Source organism: Pezoporus wallicus, unplaced genomic scaffold, assembly GCF_028554395.1.
Source record: "Pezoporus wallicus isolate ANWC-B61680 ecotype Strahan unplaced genomic scaffold, APGP_CSIRO_Pwel_v1 contig_3952, whole genome shotgun sequence".
NCBI classification, from domain to species: domain Eukaryota; kingdom Metazoa; phylum Chordata; class Aves; order Psittaciformes; family Psittacidae; genus Pezoporus; species Pezoporus wallicus.
Window position 1 is genome coordinate 11,597,953 of NW_026635034.1, and position 23,618 is coordinate 11,621,570.

The window sequence follows — 23,618 nt, forward strand, 5'->3', positions numbered from 1 at the left end:
AACACATTTGGTTTTATTTATGCTAGTTGAGCCCTTTATATGAGCTACATTTCATTTGTCAATTTAAATAATGAAATACAATCACAGCTCTGTGTATTCTGACTTAATGAGAACATGTTCAAAATTATAGTAAAGAATCTACTTCATGAAGGCAGATGAATACCACTCTTCACTACTTCAGTATTTCTTTCTCAAGTGTTTATGCCATCTCCCAGAATAAAATTGGTTCTTTTATGGATACAATAAATAAATAAATAAATAAATAAATAAATCACTACAAGAACAGATAAAACCGACACAAACATTAATGCTTCTAACAGAAGATGGTAGTTTTCAATAAAACACTGCTGTAATCTCAGCAAATCTTACAGAGCAGTAATAAAAGAAGAAAAAGTAAAACACATACTACTCAAAAGGAAGCCGATAGACAGAAAAATCTTTAATATCACTGTCTCTTTAACATTGAACCACTAGTTAACTCTCACCCACATCCTCTTTCAGTATATTCTTTTAAGGATTGAATGCAGACTAGACTACTCCATCACTGATTCTTGCAGGTAAAAGATAATTCTTGGAACATCCAGATGGGAGGCAAGCTCAGTCAAATTACCAATACTGTTAATGTATTTGCAATGATTCTCTTTCCAAATTAACAATTTTTTGACACAATTTGCTAAAAAAAGGCAGAATTTACAGACAAATTAACAAAAAACAATAAATTCATTGTACTTCTGCATGGTTCATTTTTCAGTGTATGATGTTAGTGGAAATGGAATAGCACACATAACCAAGCTACCTTCCGATCATGCTTAACAAGCAGAAGACCAGCTAATCTTGAATAACAAAACTCTTCAATATATTTAAACTTCTCCTGCCTGCTGAATACTATGTAAATAGATAGAACACCATACATCATGGCAATTCTGCTTACTTCATAACAAAGAACGGCTGAGGGATCTGCGGTTGTTTAGTCTGGAGAAGAGAAGGCTCAGGGGAGACTTTATCACTCTCTACAACTGCCTGAAAGGAGGATGGAGCCAGGAGGTTGATGGTCTCTTCTCCCAAGGAACAAGGGATAGTACAAGAGGAAACAGCCTCAAGCTGCTCCAGGGAAGGTTTAGACTGGATATTAGGAAAAATTTCTTCACAGAGAAGGTGGTCAGGCATTGGAACAGGCTGCCCAGGGCAGTGGTGGAGTCACGGTCCCTGGATGCATTCAAAACCTGTAGATGAGGCCCTTAGGGACATGGTCTAGTGGTGGGCTTGGCAGTCTGGGGTAATGGTTGGACTGCATGATCTTAAAGGTCTTGTCCAACCGGTTGATTCTGCGATTCTATGAATCCAGAACCTATTCTAGTTTTCTGGAATGCACACCTCAAAGTTGTTGCAGCTTCCTAAAACTGCAGCACAACTTAACAAATCTCTTTTAAGGCTATAGACTATTTACTATCAAGTAAAAAAAAAATGAAGTCTGCACTAAGATAAAAGTTGTTGGGATTGGCTACAAAAGAACAGTTAAAAAGAACTTAATGAGACCATCTAGAGTTTCCAGCACCTCTAACAACTAATTGGATGACACTATGTTTGGTTAAATTTGGTCTGATTAAATCCTTTACAGCAGTTGAAGCCTTGACGTACAAATCTGAGCTCCCTTTACTGTGATTGCACACCTAGTATCTGCTGAAACTTTAAAGAAAATGGAACAAGTGGCTTCCATGGCTTAAGCGTGACTAAAGGAGGTATTGTGTGAAAGAGTCTACTGAGGAAAGTGCCTTTGTTATCTGTAAGCCTTTCAATGTCTGCCTTAGTAAAAGAGAGGAATAAGAAGAAAAAATAGGACAAGTATTTCACACGCGGGACAGCCTTCCTCCGCTGTTCATGAAGCAGCACAGAAGGATCTTCTTGCCTCTGTCAAATTTTACACCTGGTTGCAACAGGTTGTTGCATTTGTAAGCACTTAACACTTGACTTCTATAAAGCACTAGATAGCGACTCCTGAGGAGAGTGAATGGTTCCAGAACACTCACCATTTATACACGGCACAGCTGTTTGAATTTTAAAATGAAGAAAGCTAGGGTAAATATGCTCATGAAGACTTACAGACCTTTCCAACCAGTGCCACCTGGCAACAAATGAGTCACACTGAAAAATGTTTCCGTAAAAGTTATAATCAGGACTCACTCACAACATTTAGTGTTTCACAACAAGCTGACAATCAAAGAGTCTTAATTTTAAGGCTGTGGATTAACAGACGGTTTTCCAAGACCTATCCTCTCAAGTTCAGAGAATGACTGCAGGTCTTATTTATTTTGTTTGGTTCACCAAGCATCACTGAGTATTAATCTTTGTTTCCTGAACAGTTAACACCTATTCCCAAATACCACCATTTTTGTCAAAAAGCAGAAATTACTTTCTACTGACTGACTGATGTGCTTGGCCTGATACTTTCATTCTTTATGGATATATAATTAGGCATTTAAGTTACATTTCACTATTTTGCAATCCAGCTTTTAATTGCATAGGTTATAAATAACTGGAAATATATTACTGGTGTATATGTGACAACTCAAACATGACAATCACTACTAGAAGGGGTAATTACATGAAACTCCAAAAATTTCTTCAATTTTCATGTTATTTCACATTGATAAAACACAGCACTGCTTGTGGTAATGACAGTTACGATGTGAGCTATTTATACTTCATTGGAAAATTCTGAGAGCCTTAAAATTCCCAGACTTTGCAGGATCAGTCCAGATAAGTTTTTGCCAATGTCCTTCCTGCTCAAGAAGTGGGGGTGAGCTATGTGGTAGTGCAGATCACTGTACCTGTCAGACTACAAAGAGAGCATACTAGAAAAGAAGATTCCATAACCCATTGACAGTGCTAAATAAATCACCTGAAATGCAAACTAACATGAAGCAGAGGCAAGAGTTCCCACCACTTTGTGCTCTATAGTGTAAGATCAAATAGATATGCAACACATAGTTAACAGGACAAGAGGAAAAGTTATTCTCTGCTCATCCACTACACGGAGCAGGCTCAGTGACCAGGAAATTCAAGGCGTTTATCCAAGGAGCACAGACTTGCAAAATGGAGGATCAGGCTATAAAGACCACAGAATTTGGCCTATTATGTACTTACCGTATTACTTTTAAAGTCTTTTCCTTCTGAAGAATTTATTCCAGACTGCGGCCACCATTTCACATGAAGCTGTAAAAGTCACCACGTGATGTTTTCTACTATCTATTCATTAAAAATATCTATGCACGGATTAGAATTCAAAGAAATCAGGGTGTAAATCTGTTTGCCCATATGTGAAGATCAGTTTGTAAAAGAACAAATTCTATTATTCTCGATACAATGCATAGAGTCTCACCATAAAAAAAAAGTTGTATCATGGAGAGTTTAGAAACTTGATGCTAGAATTAAGAAAGAGCCTAAATATTCTACTCTCTACCCTAGAGGAAGATTAGCAGCACTTTGAAGTTCTAACACAAGATCTTCAAAGATTGCCTAACATTAACAAAAACTTTGGGTTTACATACACTGTTTAAAAGGGACTATGAAATCTGTAGGCCTGAATAAACTATGATGGTTTAGGAACCAGCCCTTCTATCCCCTCCCTCAAGTCCTGCGTGGCTCCAGACCTCCCTGGCAGACTTCTCTTTCTCCCAGCTTTGGCCACAGGGTACACCACAGGATTTATATCCAGAGGCAGGGTTTCAAGATGCCAGGGTTCAACATGAGGTTTCATCGTTTCCCTGTTCTATTTCCACATTCATGTTCCCCAGCACTACGCAGAACACCACAGATGAGAGCTACTGTGGTACCTAATCTAACCACCAGAAAGAGAGCAGATAAAATGCACCTAGAAAAGCAAACTTGCACAATTCCTATCAAAACACCACACTGGCACCCAGTAACATTTTAATGGGCCACATTTATGACATACCCAACCTCTACAAGCACAAAAGCACAATAACTAATTTCACATGAAAAATTCCAGGCTTCACATCCTGTTCAGCAATGAAGTTACTGTTCAGTACTGAAGTAATGAACTTACCAATTCCATTTTACAAATAGCTAGAAAGATGCTACTACTACATTTTTGCTATATAAGCACTCCAGACTTGCATCTCCAATACTTTGCATTTTGCTTAGACACAGGCACAAAGGAAAAGCGGTTGTAAAACACTAAGATTCTGATTTGTTAATATTTAAAGCTTATTTTGCACTGCTGTGTAAAAACATACATACTCATCTTGGTACCTGGGCAGTAAACACTGTGATGAGAAAAACTGTTCCAACTGCATTTTACTGGACAAGCTTTTAAAAGAAGTTGTAAGCAGTAAGAAACTGTAAGATGGACTTTTCATGTATTTATTTATTGGGTAAATAAATAAAAGTTTCCTGGAGTTGGTTCAAGGTCTTGTGGGATAGCTGCCAATCTTTGTTTCAAACTTAAAGCAACTATACTACAATATTTCACAGAAATCCATTGTTACTGCATGACAAAAACAGCGACCATACTAATACTTACTGTAATTCATTGAAGAGTATCTCCTTAAACTTGGCAGTAAAGTACAAAGAATTTCAAATGTAATTCTTAACATCCCCACCCCCAGACACTGGCAGGGTTTAGAAGCCAGGCTTTCTCAAAAGGAATGCTTTTAACTTCAGCACTAAGAGGGCTGAAATTATTGTAGAAAAAAGTGTATTTCCTTTTTCCTTCAAACACCCACTGTCTTCTGTGCAATTCAGCCCAAGGTTATAGAAAACTCTATGTTCTAAGTTTGGTGATCCAAATCCTTCAGTCTTTACTTAGGCAAAACTCCCACTGAAGTCAGTGAAGTCAGTGGGAGTTTTGCCTGGGTAGGAACTGCTGGGTTTGGCGCAAAACATACGTGGCTCTGTAAGCTAAGGAGGATGTGAGTGAAAGTCATGCATGTAAGTAGCTCGTGTTTCCAGCCACAAAAATCATAAATTACTTTACAATATACAAATTAGCATCTTGATAATTTCATATTACTAGCATTATGCTGTAGAGTGCATATGATTAAAGCAATGGAGAAAGGTTTGTATGATTATTGATAGAGTTAAGTGACCACAAGGACACCAATTCCATATGCAGTTACAGTTTTTGAGTACAACTTCTTACTTAGCAATCATGAAAAAAAGAACCATGACCTACATCAAAAACTCCTCCAAAAAAGGCAGGCAATGAGTCCTTGAACATGCAGCTCTGCTTAGAGCTGTATTTCATGACTGGGAAGCTCTGCTTAAAGCCATGTACCTCATCTCATCTGTGTTCTATTGTAACATAGGGCATACTACAGTACAGTATGCCTCATACCCCCACTAGAAAACCATGGAGAGTATCTGAGATATAGGAAGATTTTGGTTCAGAGAAATGCTTCACAGAAAACAAAACACAATGTTACTTAATAAGTAAAATATCATGGTTGTGACACATCCATTATGGGTCTCCAAGGCATCTTAGCATGCTTACACTTCCCTTTATAAGTATATTCTCTCTCACACATGTGTACGTGCACTCTGTGTGAATTCAGTGTATGTTCTCAGATTTGGACAGCCCTAAATACCATCAGTACTGTGAGAAAACAGATGTGGGGACTTTAATAATGGTTTTAGAGTGAAAACTGGTCCAAACTGACGTGTGACAATTAAAAGCTTTACAATAAAGCATGAATTCGGTTAAATCAATTTTAGCCAACCTTCAGTATTCCACAGAACTACATTTTAAATATCATACTTCATTTTTAACTTGCTTCTGCAGGTTTCCCTTTCCCACTTTAAAGCTGCTTTAAAGTTTAGATTCAAAGCCCTAAATAGGTTTTCAACCCTCAGAAAACTCAACTTTTGATAAATTAAATAACTGAAAATTTTGTGTTCACTTTGAACATGAACCCTTGGTATGACTTCATGACATACCGCTATTAAAAAATCTAATACCTTGAGTTTTTTGCCTGTCGGTATTTTTTAAGTCTTACTCTTCTCCTCTGCCTGTATGGCATGTAAACCAGTTGGATATGATACTTGAAACTGCCACCCCAGAAACAAGACTGCTTTTTAAAACATTTCCCTGTAATATTTAAGGCCTAAAAACCTAAATAATACTTATAATCATTTTTTTATACTTTTATTCTTCCCCCGCAGACCTCCTTCCATCTGGGTTCGTAATAGTACTATGGGACACAATCACATAGGACAGAAGTTGTTGGTGGACTTCAGCAAGAGAAGTCTATGGAAGACAAGAAGGATTTGTTGCAGGGGAGGGCTATACAAGTGTGCATCCTAAATATCAAAAAGTTACATTAATGGAAGATTTGCCTGCACCAAAATTCTGTCCCATGATTACTGAGTTTTCTCTGCTTCCAAAGCCTCAGAGCACAGGGCTACAACCTGATTGCCTTCACTTTCCACGCTATTCCTGCTATGAGTCCTTCGTGACTTGCAGGAAGGGAAGAACTCCAGGTTCCCCAACCAAATAAAATTCTTTTATCAAAATCTAAAGTAATTATACTTTGGGGGTGGAAGGTGAAGGAGAAACAGATGCAACAGGATGCAAAACAGTATTTCCAGAAAAGCTCAGACCTGTAATACAGACATGGGTTCTCACCTTCCTCACATAAATTGTTTTCAGTAAACAGAAATCTTTCTTTTTCATACCCTTAATATTTTCAAGTAACAAACAGTATGGATTTTCTGAGGTTTACCTGAAAGAACCTAACAAACACACTACCTTTCAATTTGGGAAGGAAGCCATATACGATAACTTGGTATGATGCCACTGCTGTACTTGCCAAAAAAAAAAAAAGTGGGCAAAGGCAGATTAAAAAAAAAAAAAGGTAATTTGCAAAGGCTGATGGTCCTGCAAATGAATCAGCATGCATAGTTATCATACACAGAGACAGTGAGAATGGAATTTATGTGGGAGGTTATGATGGGAAGAAGGTATATCAAATTGTGCCACTTTACACACAGAATGGGTTTAAATCTCTGTGGCACTTCTTTCCTTTTTGGCAAGAGTGCTGAACTATGCTGCAGCAGGTATCCCCATGAGTTATGTCTCCACCTGTTTTAAAACCAGTACAGGAACTGAGCTCTCCACATTGCTGACACAGACCAGTGCATTTCAGAAGGGACAAAGCTTACAGCAAAAGGAAACAAGTCAGGGGACAAATGAGTACTACTAGTTTTGCCTTCTACATAACTGGAAACCCCTAACTCTTCAGATGAAAAATACATGCTGTTCTACCAGGTTGCCATGATAGATTTTAGAAAGACACAAGACAGTTTTATGGTCTTATAAGTGTTCTTCACTGAAAGGGAAACTTGGAAGTAATAAAGCACTTTCTTGCAACTGAAGCCTGACTGCAACTGCTGCCAATTCAACAGTAAACTGGCTTCAAGTATGTGAAGTCAGATGGTTTCAGCTTCACCACTGCAGGGAAACCAACTCTGTAGCCTGGCACAACCACTGTCTGGAAATCTGCCATAACTGTGCATTGAGTTAAGCTCCAGACAGACTGTAAGGGCTGAACTTTAAACCATTTGTGTTTTTAACGTACGCAAATAAATTTATAGCTGCATAAAAAAATGTCACGCTTCAGGGATTAACCTCTAATAACCTCTCTTGCTATGTTAACAAAGACATTTAAAATCTGCCTCTCCAAGTTACACACGACTCAGGTTAATGAAGGCAACTCAAAAAGAAATTTTAAGGCCTCATTATATCTAATAAGGGATTAGTGACACCAGCATTTTTTAAGACCACTTGTGGATACTTTCATGCTGCCCTGTGGCTTGGGACTCCCTCATTTTATCTCAGGATTCCCAGACAAAGGTAAGTTTGGCCAGGTAAACAGAATGTTACAGAAGTGAGCGGCAGGTAGGACTGGAAAATGGAAATAATTTTCATGACATACCACTTTCACCATAGGCAGTCTAGCATCTAACAATTCACTGTTATCACTACTTCACAGATGAGGAAAGTAAGGTCAATCAGTAAAGCAATCTGTCATTCTCATGAAGTAGAGTTTAGCAAGAAAGAATACCTAAGAAACCTTTACTTTGATTTGACTATAAACTAGAACCTGATTATAAACTATAACTATGTCCTTAAAGCTCTGAAAAATGTAACTGAATTTTCTCCTCCATACTTTTCACTTTTAAGTATTTTTACTGTTTTGTCTAAACAACAGCTAGAGTTTGGAATACTTTTGGAAACAGTTCTACAAGAGCAACTAATAGAAAAGGCAGCAGGTTCCGATACGGGGTTGTTGTTATTCTGATTTGGAATGTCAACAGAATTGTTTTGCCAGCTTTAGTTTCTACCTAGCAATGCCATTAAATTCTGTAGCTGCTTCAGTTTTGACAGTACAGGCCAATGGGGTCATTGCCATATGGATCCCCTATTGTCTAGTTAGCCAAATCTTTACAATAATTTTTTCAGAGGTTGTGATGTTCAGAACAGATAAAAATTTCTGCAAGGATTCTCTAACAGAGGTAAAATGGGCTTACATTATCAACTTTTTCTGACTGGGAGTACTAGTAGGATCATTTCTTCTACGTTATCTCCTGTTACCAAAGACGGTGGTTCCTGTTCCAAATCTATAGGTAGGCGACTGAAATTTCTAACGTGTTTAAAACTGGTCAGATGTTAAAACTTCCCATTGACTATTCCATCTTCTGCCATATATTTCTTGTCTTGTCTTGCCTATGCTTAAGAGGTAGGAAACCTCTGGTACTGTCTGTAGCTGCGCTAGCATCACATCAGTACTTCTCAGTTTTCATCTTATCTGAAAAAGTTCAACAAATGCACAGGACAGATGTAAAAATAAAACTAAAACAAAAAGCAAGAACTGAGCCACCCAACTGCTAAAGCGATTTGTTCATGCATCTGATAATACTCTACAACTGTCGATGTGACTCCAACCTATGGTGTACAGTTTGGGCTTTATGTGGTCTACACAAATACACATAAAGGTTGTAATCCATTAAAAATTGTGTACACTTAATCGAGAAGCAGAAATATATCTTCTATCCAAAAGATGCTATAAAATGAAAATTAAAATGATTAGTTATGTCCACTGGTCTCAGGGAGACGATGAATACCAATAGCACAACAAGGGCATTTTGTCAATAACAACTCATGGAAGAATCAGTGAAAAACTGCTTTTTTGTCTGACTCAGGAATTATTTTTAAAATGGTATGCTCTGGTAAGATAAAAAAAGATCACAAATACATTAATTGTTTGCATTTATACATACATATAAATACACTGTTATTCATGTTGATAGTTTTTTTACATAGAAAACCAGCCGTTACTCATTTTCTAGAACCACTGTGTATCACAGTTACAGTTATATTATTTCTTCATGGTTTAAACAGCTTTAAATTCAAAAGTCCGTAATTTCTATGCAAAGTTAAAAGCAGACAAAAAGGGACAGACTCACAAGGGAAGTGTACCTCTATGTAAACATCGCCACAGGCAACCAAACAGAAAAACTCCAGTTAAATGATCTGTTTGGAACAAGTAAGTATGAAATTTATTACATAAATTAACTGAGAAAACTTGATAGGCGTACCTAAACATCACTGCAGCAGCTACAACTTTTAGGGCCTCACTGCATGCATACACTCAAATACTTTAAGACAAAGAAAGGATGTAATCAAAATTTGAATTAAAATGTGACAACACTTACCTGATATGAAAAATGTTAATAGCTATTATCAGTATTCACATTTCATAAGACTTCTATTTACATCTGAATCTTACTTATAAAACTGCTTGTTATTAATCAGAACACATGCACAAAAAATTTGTTACATTTAATCCTCTCCACAGTACCTTACCTTCAACAGACAGCCACAGAGCTCCATTTGATTGGTATCACTAGGACCAACAAATTATGTTTATTTGAAGAATCTGCCTTGCAATAGATGTTAGGATATGAGACCTTATCAAAACAACACCGATAAGAAAGTTGTTGGTATTGTGGGTCCTGCTACTTTACGGATTACAATGCCTCCTGCTGAAAGGAATCTCTTGCCTTTTGGCAATGTAACAATGCAACTGTATGATGAAAAACTTGGGAAAGAAGGTATCTTTCCAAGTATAAAAAATATGAAGAATTCACTTAATTCTCAGTTCAAATACCTATTGGTTTCTAAATAGAAATACGCTATTAGAGAAGTTAGTAATTAAAATGCAAAGTTTTGATTGAAGCTTTAAGCAAATTTTATAGGAGGAAAAAAAAAACCCCACAGGTATTTACTGCATTGAAGAAAATGTCTCTGCTTTCAGCCTGCTTGCCTATAAAACCAATAACAACAGAAACCAAAATCTGTAAGGAGGTAAACTGTACCTAAAAAAAATCGTCATTAGCTGGATAGCACTCCACTGAATATTTACTGTTGTACTCCAGAAGTCCTAAATCATAAAGCTAATGAAATAACCACAGAACCACTCCCCCTCAAGCACTTCCCCTTCCAAAAGATATTGAAGACTTTTTTCAACCTTTTACTGTCACCACTGTAATCCTCTGAAGCACCCAAGTGATGACATTTCAGAGGTCTGTAATTATTAGGTAATTATGCCATGATTTCAGATTGGAAAAATATTAACTACCTCATCATATCTGTCAGTTTGAGGGTTCACTGAGTAACATGTTAATGGTGCTAATTAGACATCACTTGACCTCTGAGACAAAAGCTTAAAATTCTCATAGACATAGACCAAATCATGGCAAATGTCTGTTTTCTTTTTCAGGTTTGTATTTTGTTTATTTGTTTGGTTTCAGTTTGTATTTTGGTTTTGTTTATTTGTTTTTTCTGTTTGGTTTGGGGTTTTGTTTGGTGGAATGAACTGTGGGGGCCTAAATCTAGACTAATCTAGTGAAGAGAAGGATTGGGGGGACCTTATCATTCTTGACAACTACCCGAAAGGAGGTTGTAGTGAGGTAGGGGTTGGTCTCTCCTTCCAAGTAACAAGCGACAGGACAAGAAGAAACGGCCAGGGGAGGTTTAGACTGGAGATTAGGAAAAATTGCTTCACAGAGAGGGTGCTCAGGCATTGGAACAGGCTGTCCAGGGCAGTGGTTGAGTCACCATCCCTGGAAGTATTAAAAAACTGTGGAGATGCCTTTAGAGACATTGTTTAGTGGTAGACTTGGCAGTCCTGGGGTAATGGTTGGACTTTATGATCTTAAATGTGTTTTCCAACTTGTTGATTCTGTGATTCTACGAATCTCTCCTACAGTGGGCTTAAGGTCTTCGTTCTCCCAGTCCCTGTGTTTGTCTTCCAAGACTTCAGCGGCATACTCACCATCTCCTTAATGCTCTTTTAGCAGCTGGAAACAGCTGCAGGTGTTAACTTTTGATCTTACCTGCTCCCAATTAATTCTGAAAATGAACATTCATGTATATGGCTGGAGCTACAGCTGCCATTCTTTCCAAAGTCTTATGGACTTCTGTGCAGAGCAATACTTCTGACAACATGGAAAAATGTGTGAGATTTTGCCAAGGAACTCCTAATTTTCAGTACCCTGTATCTTGTCTTGTAAACAGATATACTGATTCTTCTTTCCTAAAAATGCCTTTGGGAAAATCATAAAAGAATTAAATGGTTCATTTTTCCCACACACAGAATCCAGTGTAGTAAGAAAAAGACAAAATCAACGTTAGAATAGTGACTCAAGGTATCCACTACAAAAGTGTAAAGGATGGAAAGAAAAAACCCACACTTAGTAAATAGCATCTATTATCACCTTTAAAATAGTGTGATATTTTAGGAGTTTATTAGGAATGACAACACAGATAGATTCCTAGCACGATTCTCACTGAGACGAAGGCTCTTTAAAGCCTCTTGGTATTGACACAGCTATAAAGAAGTCAGTACAACTAAAAATAAAACTACTAATCTTTCTGATTTCTTCTGAAACAAGTTATTCTGATGAATAAGTTATTATGATGATTTACCTTTACCTGAACCCTAAGCACGGTTTTCCTTTCTATTAACCATTTTTCTGTGGTTAGAAACTGATTCCTACCATTACAAATTAAGCATCATGACACCAGTTGTTACTCCTGGCACTTCTTACTCTTGTCTGGCAATTAGAAGTGGTGGCCATTCAGAAAGAAAAGGCAGGACAAAGTCTCTGATGAGCCACGCTAAGACAGCTGGACACATTAGGTACTTCTTGCTTTCACTATCAGAATGGTCTGATAGTGGAGCTGCTTATCATTTTGATTTGCTTTAGCTTTGTTAACTTCCTGAACCATAATAAAACAGCTGAAGAAATATCTGTTTCTTATGTTGATTATTCTTAGTTACTGGCTTCTTTGGCAACGCACTGTTATTCCCTCTGCCATTGTATCACCAATAACTAAGCATCTCAATGAATGTAACATATTACAAGCATTTGGTGTATGATCTATCAGGGATAGCATTGAATAGTCAACCTTGAAATACTAAGACAATCACCTGACTACCTGAAAAATTCAAAAGGATGAGATGCAACCATAGAGCAAATGATGTTCTAATCACCTCATGTCATTAGCAGGGTATGTGTGTCTTACCCTTAATGACATGGGGCTACTATGCCCCTGTCACTTATCCTCTTCCACTTCCTCCACAGTACCAAGGAAATTTGTGCCTTACCTTCTTCAAAATATATAAGCAAATACTTTGTAAAAATGTTTTCAGTTCAACAGATTGGCTCAAACGTAATTCCACCATTTAAGCAGAGAATATTTCATTTGCTGATGAAATAAGAAAAGTAATTTATATAGCTATTCTGTGTCCTTGTGCTTTTCTAGAGGATATTGGCTCACAGCTAACATCAAAACAGTTCATGCCCCTGGCTAGAATACTTCACTATCACCTGCTCATTCGAGTGCTAAATAAATCTCAGTTTTCAAGTACTTACAAGCAAGAGTCCAGCACGTGTTTCAAACGCTCTATTCATGTACAGATGGTAACATGCCCTCCATACACTGAATGTTATCAAATGTGGTTTTCTTGTCTCTGCAGCAGTAACTCAAAACTTATTTCAAAAGTATGCTGAAATTATTACATTAAGAAAAAGAAGAGATATTTCTTTAGAGAAGGTAATTTCTTATGGTAAATCTATTAAGTCTTTGGGATTAAAATGCAGCATTTCCACATGTTTTTACCATTGCTTCTATAATTTTAACTTACAAGAAGCACGGAAGCATATTGTATTAAAGCTTTCAACTATGTTACCCTTTACCTGTGATGACTTACATATTTTCAAAAATCAGTTGAAAAAAAAAAAATCCCTTTTAAATTTTCAATTAAAGTGGTTTCCAACCAACATATTTTAACAAGAAAATAATTTTTCCTTTAAGTCAGAAAACTTTGAAGGATTTATTTCCACCTCCATGATATTTTATAAAAAATCTCATGAAAAATGGAAGCAAACATTATGCTGCAGTCAAAAAGCAGTTATGGTTGGAAGGATTAATTTATTGACTCCTAATTCACCCCACTCTCCTGTGTCTGCCAAATAGGTGGGAGTGGAAAGTTGCAAAAACTTTTGTCTCTTGATAAAACCTTCCTCACAACCCACACACTGGGAAAATAATACCTGTAACCCATGAAGAAACAGATAGACAGCTTCAGGCAATGACATACACAGGCAAACCTTTAATTTAATACTCTCTCGTGCTCCACTTTCATGTGTCTCATTTAGAAGGGGTCTTAGAGAAACAATGTAGCTGCTGTCAGATACAACTGCTGTGTTGGTGCCTTTGGGTCCTTAAACACACCAGAGAACGATGTTTGATCCCTGCTGCTGTCCTTTTGACAGCAATCAATAGTGAGCGATATGGAAGGAACAGATCAAGTAAGGACAGGGGTATGTGTCACACATACCAGTCCCCTTCTATCCACTGGGTTTTAACCATGCAGTGAAAATTTGCTTCACGTTCCCGATTACTCCATAATTCCTTCCAACTCTTGACTCACAGGCTCTGAGCCACAGAGCGCTGCTAGTAATCCATCTATAGCAGTATACCTGCAGGACAGCTTGTAGCAAAATTACAGTCTTGACTTTAACAGCAGGGCATTTGTTTAGTTACTTAGCACAGCCTCTTTTGTGCCAGGTTCTTATTTCCAGAATGGCCCTGGTCGCAAGAGGCCACATAATTCTATTAATCAACTAGTCTCCTTAGAATGTGTACATCATCCCCATGCAGAACCTAACAGAACTGTACATAAAAAGAAAGATAATCTCACACACTGGGGGGTGGGGGAAGTGTTTTAAGAAGTGACATTACTTAAAGGCAACCACCAGGAGTTTACAAGAATTCCCATTCTTTTAATTAAAGATTTTATGAGTCTTGGAACACATTCCTGTGCCCTATTATACATCAGAGCACTTAAAAAAAATCAGAGCCTTATAACATTACTGTAAAGAGATAGAAAAACCAAAGAAGTCTTCTTTACAAGAAAGACTATATATATATTTATTTAATGATTGTTAGGATTTATAAAACAACTAGAGACTTGTTTTCCTTACTAGATTGTATTCTCCCCTTTTCTGCTGTTTGTGAATACCTTTCAATACATTCTAACATAAACTACCCACCTCCTAAATTCATCTTTCTATTTATACACTCAGCATGTTCGGAACAACTATTAAAATTCTAAGAGATTCAATCTAAACTCACTGTGCCAGAAGAGAAAACGTTTACATTACGGTGATAAAAATACATTTGCTAGCATTCAATTGTAACTGAATTATTCCCTAAAAAAAAATTAAAGCAAGAGACTTGATACTTATAATGAAATACAATAAAAAGTATTCTGTGAACTCTTAGTTTCTAGGTAAAATAGTATTTCCAGGTGTAAAATTCACAGTATTAAAACATATGTCTATCTCACAAGTAATCCCACATATTTCTCAGACAGCCTTCCAGAAAATGGTCTATGAACCATGTCTAAGAAACAAATTATCTCATCCATCACACGCACCCATTTACGTGGTAATGGCTTAATGAATTTAGCTTAACTATGGTAGGACTGAGCATGATACTGTAATTACTGTGGGAATTACTCTAGTCCTCAATCTGTCTTTTAGATGTTTAGAGCATGGAACAAGAAGCTGACCATAGCCTGAACCAGAGCCCAAAGTCAAAAGGCTTTGGATTCAGGCCTATGATCTCAGAGCTATTAGGGAGGTATCCTTACAGGCTTCTGCCAGTACACACCGCTTTGCTAACATTCCAGTTCTGCCTTTCCCACAAGAATAGGCAAGGATCCACAGTACAGGGAGAACTAAAAGCCCTACAGAAATCTTGAGAAGAAAATTGGAAGAACATTTATTCCACCTAATCACAGAGGTTGAAAGAATACATTTTAAGGCATTTGCTAGAATGTAATTAACTTTAAACAGAACATGTACTACACTAAGTTTACATCAAAGTTTTAAAAGCAAAATAGGGTTGTGTTACTAATACTGAGGTTGAGACAGACAATAAAGGCTAGGGAGAGCGAGGCAAGAATGCCAAACAAACCTGTTCCGTAGTACTTACAGCAACAGCGATACAGAGCATATTCTTATAATTTGGCCATGTCTGTGGATATTTACTTGACAGGGTTATTTTTCAACTACGGTATGTCTCACTTTCAGATGTTCTACTGGTGATGTCAGCAATTACTGCCATATGTAAATTACCATCTCTTTTTTCTAACTCAGAATAGGGTAATTGTAAAGTAAATCAGAGTAACTTTCTTTTATGTATACTAAATAAATAAATAGTTCAATCCCTCCTTAGTTACCAGTTTACAAAGGCCCTCAAGTATTCTCATGCTTCATAAACAGAAGGGTTAAGGGTGATGTTTTATGGGAAAATGTAGTCAAGGTGACGTATCAATTTCTCAGGAGAATCAGTGGAAGTCCTTTTAACCTTGGCTTGCAGATGGGAATACTCAAGTACAAAGATGAGAAATTATTTTTGTCAGTATTTCAGTGGGAGAAATTACATTTTCTTATATGCTAGCCCTATGAAAGTCAGAAATGGAAATGCTTGTTTTATTGGTCATATCATGTGCTCCCTGCCTATAATTGAAGATGAAGTAACTGTAGCCTGGTGACTCAGCAGATAAAAGTTAACTAGTTAATTTCCTGGCCATACAGAGTTTCTTCGAGACAGTACTAGGATGTAAAACCATTATGGTGCTGGAAAAGCTGATTTGTCAAGCATATCTAAAAGCTTTTCTTATTGATAACTGGTTTGAGCTTCTGAATGGTATTTTACCTCTGTGCCTCAGGCATTTGTAAGTAATAGCTGTGTAACAGCACTCACCTACCTCACAGGACTACTGTAAGAAAACTGAAGACAAAATCCACAGATAAACAATAATTAAGGCCACTCCAATATGGCTGGTAATATAAAGCTGAATGCAACAAATGAGGATCATTAACAGTCAAGCAGTGTAAGCATCGTCTTGTTCTTTCTCCACACTGCACTTCTAGAGAAATGTACTTGGTTTTTTTTCCTCTTGCCTAAGCGGTCTATTTCTACGATCAACAAGGGAGCTCCATTCATATGTTACCACATAGAAATAAATCAACGCTGGGATGAGTTCTACTTCCCAGCTAACCTCAGAAACTGATTGGGCAGGCAGGAAAGAATTCCACACAGGGCTTCACATACTCTGAAGATGTTTTTTAAAATGCCTTGTTAAGGTTTTTCTTCCACAGCCCTGTAGAATACAGTATTAATTCTGTGCATATACATGCATGGGTATGTGCCCACACGCAAAGTTTTAGAAGCAAAATCACAACTTCAAGCTTAATATGGGTCACAAGTCTTCAACAATGAAAGAAAGATAGTAACTTGGAATGGAAGAAATGGTTCAGGCCTAACAGAGACTCTCTTTTATCTCTTCTAAACCCAAAACAATCTATCTACCTATTTTTAGGCATGAAACAAATCAGTTCACCTACAAAGATAGTGCTAAAAGTACTCCTTTTAGCTTACTAGTATATTTTATTTTGGCCAGAAAAGTAACTGTCTCTTGGTGCAAAGCCCATATAATTTGGATTAATAACTGAACCAAATCTTCTAAAGTTTGTCATTAATACCTTTGCTGTTTTTTCTGTTAAATATGCTTTGAACCTCTAAGTGATCTTGAGTTTCTCACAATGGGCTGCATTTGTGTAGAAGGGATTGTGACACCTGAACCTGTTCAGAACTGAATGATCTTTTAAAGTGTTGACAAGTTCTCTTTTCTTCTCTGGTTCCTGTGGGCAAGTTACTTACTGCAGAGACAGCCACTACAAAAGCAGAAATGAATGGAAGCTCATGACAACAGGGTCTTCTTCATTTGTGTCTCTTTGACGTGGGACACTGTGTAAAACAACTGTTTCAAGTATTAACACAGAAGCCACTGGTCAGAACCAACAGATTCAGACTCAAAGCTGCTCAGGCTCCCTTGTGCGTTTAGTAGGTAGAATGTGATGTTTTCACCCTTTTATGCCCAAATTCCAAAAGGATGCATTTCATGTCTGTGATTAAACTAACACAGAATTTATAATAAAAAAAAATATTAAAACAACCATTGAGGAATTTATTGTCTTCTACACTTCATGTTAACTGCTTCACAAAGAAAGCTCATCTGCATCTAGTATTCAGATATTCTTAAAGAAAAATAGTATCCATATATTTATATAAAAATTTTGCCTCTATAAACAACTATTTACTATATTAGCTGTAGCAAAACATCTTGTTACCTGAACAAAAACCATTCAAGAGCTGAAAACAATTAGGTTTAAATCTTACAAACCAGTTCGTATTCACTTAAACCTGTTGAAAGTTGTGTTATGTCATATTATGTATTTTTATGATTAGTCAGATTATGATTTCTTGCCACATTAAGATACAGATCAAATCAAAATTTAAGTTACATGCTAGGCTTAGTTCCCCTTGTCCACATATGTTGACAGCTAGACCGAAGTTTTTTAATGCTCATAGAAAACAATGCAAACAAAACACAGAATTGTACAATTTGATAATGCTTTATTGCTGAGGAGGTCAGGCCAGTGAGTTTATAGTGCATAGCTTCACTGACCCAGGTAGTACTAATAGTACTGATTCATGGCCAACATGCATAAGATTAAACAAGCTGCTACACTGGGAGGAGAATTCAGCTGAAAGCACTAATACCTCGAGGAAGGTGAAATTCTTTTCTTAAAATACAAATATCTATCAAGTATACCAAGAAAACAGTATTTGTAAGGCTATCTGCTTGACAATGACTGAGAAGTAATTATACGCTTAGGAAGACTTGAAAATACAGGATAGGTTATTCCTCAAGAAGACACTAGTTGCTCAAAGATTTCTCAAGCTCAGTGTATGTAGTAAAACCAACTATTCTATGATTCTGTGAAGACAGTCATGCTTATTTGGTAAAAAGCACACAGAAAGATTTTGGTCTTGGCCATTGCAAATGGGGTATAAGTTGCAGAACTATGCAACCTTATTTCCCTCCTGAATGGAAAAGTGATGTAATGCAGTTTCGCTGAGTTCATGCCAAGTCATTCCTTAACAACAAATGTAAAGCACAACATACTTAAACACACACTAGAACAAGTGTTAGGTGTTCCTTAAAAATTATAAGGGTAAAAACATAACAGTTGGATTTTTACAATTTTCTGTTTCTTGAATGGTCGAAGTTCTGCATCATAAAAACATGGAGAGAGCAAGCTGGTAAGAAAAGCAGCTTCCCATTGATTTTATAATCTATTAAACACTGACACTTTTATGAGCCGAACTTTTAAAAATACATACATATAAATCAATTAAAATATTCAGGAAAGTAAAGAGAACACTTCAAAAGAGCACAAAACTGTAATACAGGTTCCTTTTAAAAATGGCTTCTCACTTATTTTCCCTGTCTTCAACTCACTGTGCCCACCACAGGAAAAATCTTAACTGAGTAATTCATAGAGAAATAATATTTACCTACTAAAACCTACAAATTAAGATTCACTGATAAAGTAGAAGGCCATTTTTCATATTCTGTCTCCTATATTAGCTGAAAAACTAAGAACAACAGTACAGTTTAAAGTACTTGGCATATGGATTAGATGCTAAAGCATTCCACATTGCACTTTTACAGCAGAAGTTCATTTCCAGGTAAGAAGACAGCATTGCTTTTCTTTTCGTTGCTAATGAGGGTAATTGGCAGGAACACTGCTGCTGCTCTAGATTTGTTCTTTATATGGATCTCTGAAGACCACGTACATGCAGTCATGACAGAAATATCCTCTATCTGAGCCACCACACAGTCTAAGTCTGAGGTATGGACAAGGCGAGCCCATCTATTGATCTCTGTCCTCAATAACTCAGAAAGCTGAAAATTCCAGTGACAACTAGAAAGCAATAATCAGCTTTTGGTTGCTCCAACCATCAATCCATCCCAATGCCCTGAGCTTCTGCTGAAAATTTTTCCCTGCTTTAATTATATCCAAGGCAGCACAAGATTCCATTAAAAGGCATTTTCTTGTATCAAAACTGTTACAATTTCTCTTTTTAAGACACCCTGAAAGCAAAATACAGTTTGTATCTAGACATGCAAGCTACTAAGAGTGTCAATCACACACTGTTGGACTATATGCTTTTTCCAGTTCACCTCCACTTTCTTTTATCAGGGAAAGTAATTGCTTTGGACTTTACTAAGCTACTAGGAACTTATGACAGGGCTAACAAAAGGTAAAGCTCTAAAGAAGAATCACTGTTTTCAGAAGTTTTACTTAAGGCAGGCATATTATTGAACAAAACAATCCAATGATGCCTTTACAATGCAGAACTATACATTTCAGGTAAAAGGCAGAATGAGTATTGAATGTGGTTTATGCTAGCAATTTCATTAGATTGAATATTTGATATCTAATAGTACTATGCTTGAGGAATTATTTCCTACATGACAAATGAGTAGTTGCAATTTTCTGCTTTGGTATGAAATAAGGACATGATGAAAAACTGATGAGAACAAAAATCTGGAAACGGCTCTTTGTAAATCAAACAGCAACTTTTTAGAGTATTACAAGGGCTGTTCTACTCCATTATTTTAGATTTCTCATGTTAAGAATGCACAAAGTCCCTCTAATGATATTACATACATTTTTTAAAAATCAAGTTCTTTCTGCCCTGCCACATACTAAACGTTAAACATGTCTGCACAAAAAGAACATTATTAAAGGAACACAGTCTGGCGTTTTTACATGCTCACATCCCCAAAATAAAGCCTTTTACAAAACTTTTTCAATCAAGCAAGTTTTTTGTAGAAAATCTGAACAGAACAGTACCATCTACTGCTGCAAAGAGTATCATATTTCTGTTAGTAAAGAAAAATTCACAAATCAGTCATCTCACAGAAATCATATTGTATATCAAATGCAAAGAAGCTAACTTTCAAACTACTCTCCCTTAGTACATATAGGCTACTGCAAAGAAACCCCAAACCAACCCCCAAACCAAGCAAACAACAATCCCCCAAACAAAACAAACCCCAAAGCCTAAATCAAACCAAAACTATAGCTTTTTACATGTCAAGAAAACAATACAGTTCTAAAATGTCTACCAACATAAAAATCATTCACAATCCATCTTAACAGATGGGAAGAAAATGCAACTTCGACAAAGCAATTTTTGACAAGACATTATACTTTGCTTACCTCACCCCCAGGTCTTGCTAATACTGCTGTTTGAAAGCAGAGCAACGTTAGTATCAGGTAGCTGACAAACATTATTACCCAAAGTTAGAGCTACCCTGGAGGAGAAAACCCTCTGCCAAGTACTAACTGCTAGCAGATGCACTTGGGTGTCTCAGGATCACAGTTCTTGTAGGTACAACTCTCTCCCTCTCCCCCTTTCGAGAGCACTCACTGTACGACCAGGAGCTTTGCTCTCAGCACTGCTCTGAAGACAACTGGTAAGTTGATCTCTTCATGTAATGACTTCTCCCTGCTGGGGGAGGGGGCTCAGCTAGCAGTGAGCTGGGGGGCTGTAGTTAGTAGAAAGCGAAGAAGGGGAGGGACAGGAATGGTCACTGCCAAGTTATGCATCTGCTGTGATTCATGGAACAAGCTAAACGGTAACCTTTAATGCACGAGGAAGTTTGGCAATGCATTATTGACTTAGGCAGGCATGATTGGAGAAACAGGCTAAAGCAACTTGCAAAAGATGCCTGTTGATGGTTAGACGGCATGTGCTACTTAAAGGTACAGCACCTCCTTTTACTGAAGTTTGTAACAAATAAATCATCAATTTAAAATCTAACCAGGATACAGCCTATGGTTTCACAGTCAGCCCTTCAACAGCACAATTCCCCAGCCTGAATGGCCTGATCCTGCCAGGGACTCAGTCAAAATCTGCTAGTTCTCACTCCTGGCCCACAGGGAAGCCAAGTGTCATTCCCTCTCAGGAATGTCACAAGTGCTTCCTGAAATGGACCCCCATCCACTAGGGTAATCCTGGAGCAGGATATGGATATAATCTCTCTTTCTTTTTCATATTATAGCTGAATGGAAGAAATTTTGATTTGTAACACCCCAATCCATCAAACAACCTGCCATGACTAAGCAAGCAGAAGAAAATCTTTAATTTTGGAAAACGAGTAAGATCCACTTACAAATAAAGAACAAAGCAGCAATAAAAACCTGGTGCAGAAATGAATTGTTACATCTCAAAAGCAGACCACTGAGTGTTTGTCCCCAGAATGAGTAAAATTGCAGAGATACAGAAGTTGGAGGATGTCAATTTAGTTGAGTATGTCCAATTGTAATCTCTACACAGTAGACTTTTTCTTATGCTAAACTAAGCAACATAAAAATACAGAATATAAAAAGTTTTGAACTCAAATGATCCATCATGCTCAACAACAGGAGAGAAGAAATGTTCTATAACACATATAGGATACTCCAGTCCTCTATTCCCCTTATCTTCCTTCCCTTTCTCATTTTACTTTTTAACTTCTTCTACTCTACTTTTGTCTATTTACGTATTTTATCATGGGAATGGGAGACGTTACGTTCTTAAAAGTTCTAACTCCTGAGGTCAAGAAATCACAGTATACTCTCATCTTTCATGTAAATACACATTTCTCATCCTTATGGTTGCAGGGGAAATCTCAAAAACATGACCCAAGAATAACCTTCTCTCATATGTCAGACAGTAAACCACAGGAGCTCAGAATACAGGTACTTTAAAATACTTCAAGATTTTTAGGAGGCAGGAAGCTAACATTTGGTGAAACTGAGCAGCACACCATTACTGTGTATTAGATTACACAGTAATACACAGTAATAGGTTACACAGTAATACACAGAACATGTCAGACTCCTCACGCTATTTTTAAACTAGCTTTACCAACCATTATTTTCCTCTGCTGTGAGAGAAACAAATATTTTCCTTTTTTAAAAAATATTCAAACAAATCATAACAGAATTCTTTTATGTATTAGACAGCTTTCAGAATTGTAATTAAATACAGTCAAACTCCTAAACCAGCATAGAACATTAGCATTCTCACTGCTGCTGAAAGTCCAAATTCTGCTGGATTCAAATCTGGGTATCTGGTTCTCCAGCATAATCAAATCTGTATTATATTAACTAGATACCATTGTCACTGAGCCTCTTCCCTCTCAGGTCTTTGACAGACTACTAAAGCTGTCCATAAAGAGTCCCATCACTTCTCCTGTCCAACCGGAGTCACAATGCTGTCTGGCTTTCATTGTTAGCCTCCCAAATCAGCAGAACACCTTTCACAGATCAACTTTTTTTTTTCCCCTGGCATTACACGGCCTTGCAGGACCATGGTTCTGGTGGCATTACTGCCAATACCTGCTAGCACCATGTTCAGTGCCAGGTAGGAAGCAATGCAATGTAGACCAAGCATGACAAGCGGTCTCAACAGCAGAAGAGTCCCCTTCAGCTGACTCCCCTCAAAGGAACAGTAAAAAGTTTAAAAAAGCCAGAGTGTGAGTTTCAGTATGGAGCTCATGAGTGGCTCTTCTGCATGATGTGAATGATCACAGGCAGCCAGCCCCAGAGTTGTAAGAATGGGTCAGAGAGCCAAACTGGCACCTTTTGAAAACTTGACACCAGAGCCTTAATGGTACTTTATGACAAAAATCATGCAGAAATGTCTACTACTACGTTGATCTCACAAATACAACACCTCACTTCAAGAGCTAAATGGAAGAAGCATTTTTCCCCTTTTTAAGGCAAACTGAAGGTTTGCAGATTATACCACTGTGCTGACATCTAAATGCAGAGCTGCCATTACAGGTAGTTTGTATGCTGGTTGCCTGTGGCAAAGCCTCGGGACTGAAAATGCAAAATCAAATAAACTTAAAGAAATTTTCCATCAAAACCCTGTCAGGAAGCCAACCTGTCCTTCTGGATTTCCGCCCCCCCATCCCCCCTTCTCCTCCCAAATATCTAGATTACCACAAAAGGATAGTGAGCAAACTGCCAACTAAACCAGAATCCAAACCACTTTCAACATGAAAGCTCCAATTATGATACTTACAACTACAGTTTCAGTGCTTGAAAAA

At 37.3% G+C, this 23,618-nt stretch overlaps 1 protein-coding gene across 7 annotated transcripts in view; it reads right to left on the bottom strand.

Moving 5' to 3' along the window:
* The window catches only part of THSD4 (thrombospondin type 1 domain containing 4), a 314,334-nt gene that overhangs the window by 85,093 nt on the left and 205,623 nt on the right, over window positions 1-23,618 (bottom strand). The window contains exon 1 of one of the 7 annotated variants that reach the window (XM_057398803.1): window positions 20,737-22,331. The exons of the other annotated variants lie outside the window; for them this stretch is intronic. Within the exon in view, the coding sequence (XP_057254786.1) occupies window positions 20,737-20,808 (72 nt within the window). The 5' untranslated portion in view covers window positions 20,809-22,331. Of the gene's footprint in view, window positions 1-20,736; window positions 22,332-23,618 lie in introns of those variants that run through there. 7 annotated transcript variants of the gene reach the window in all.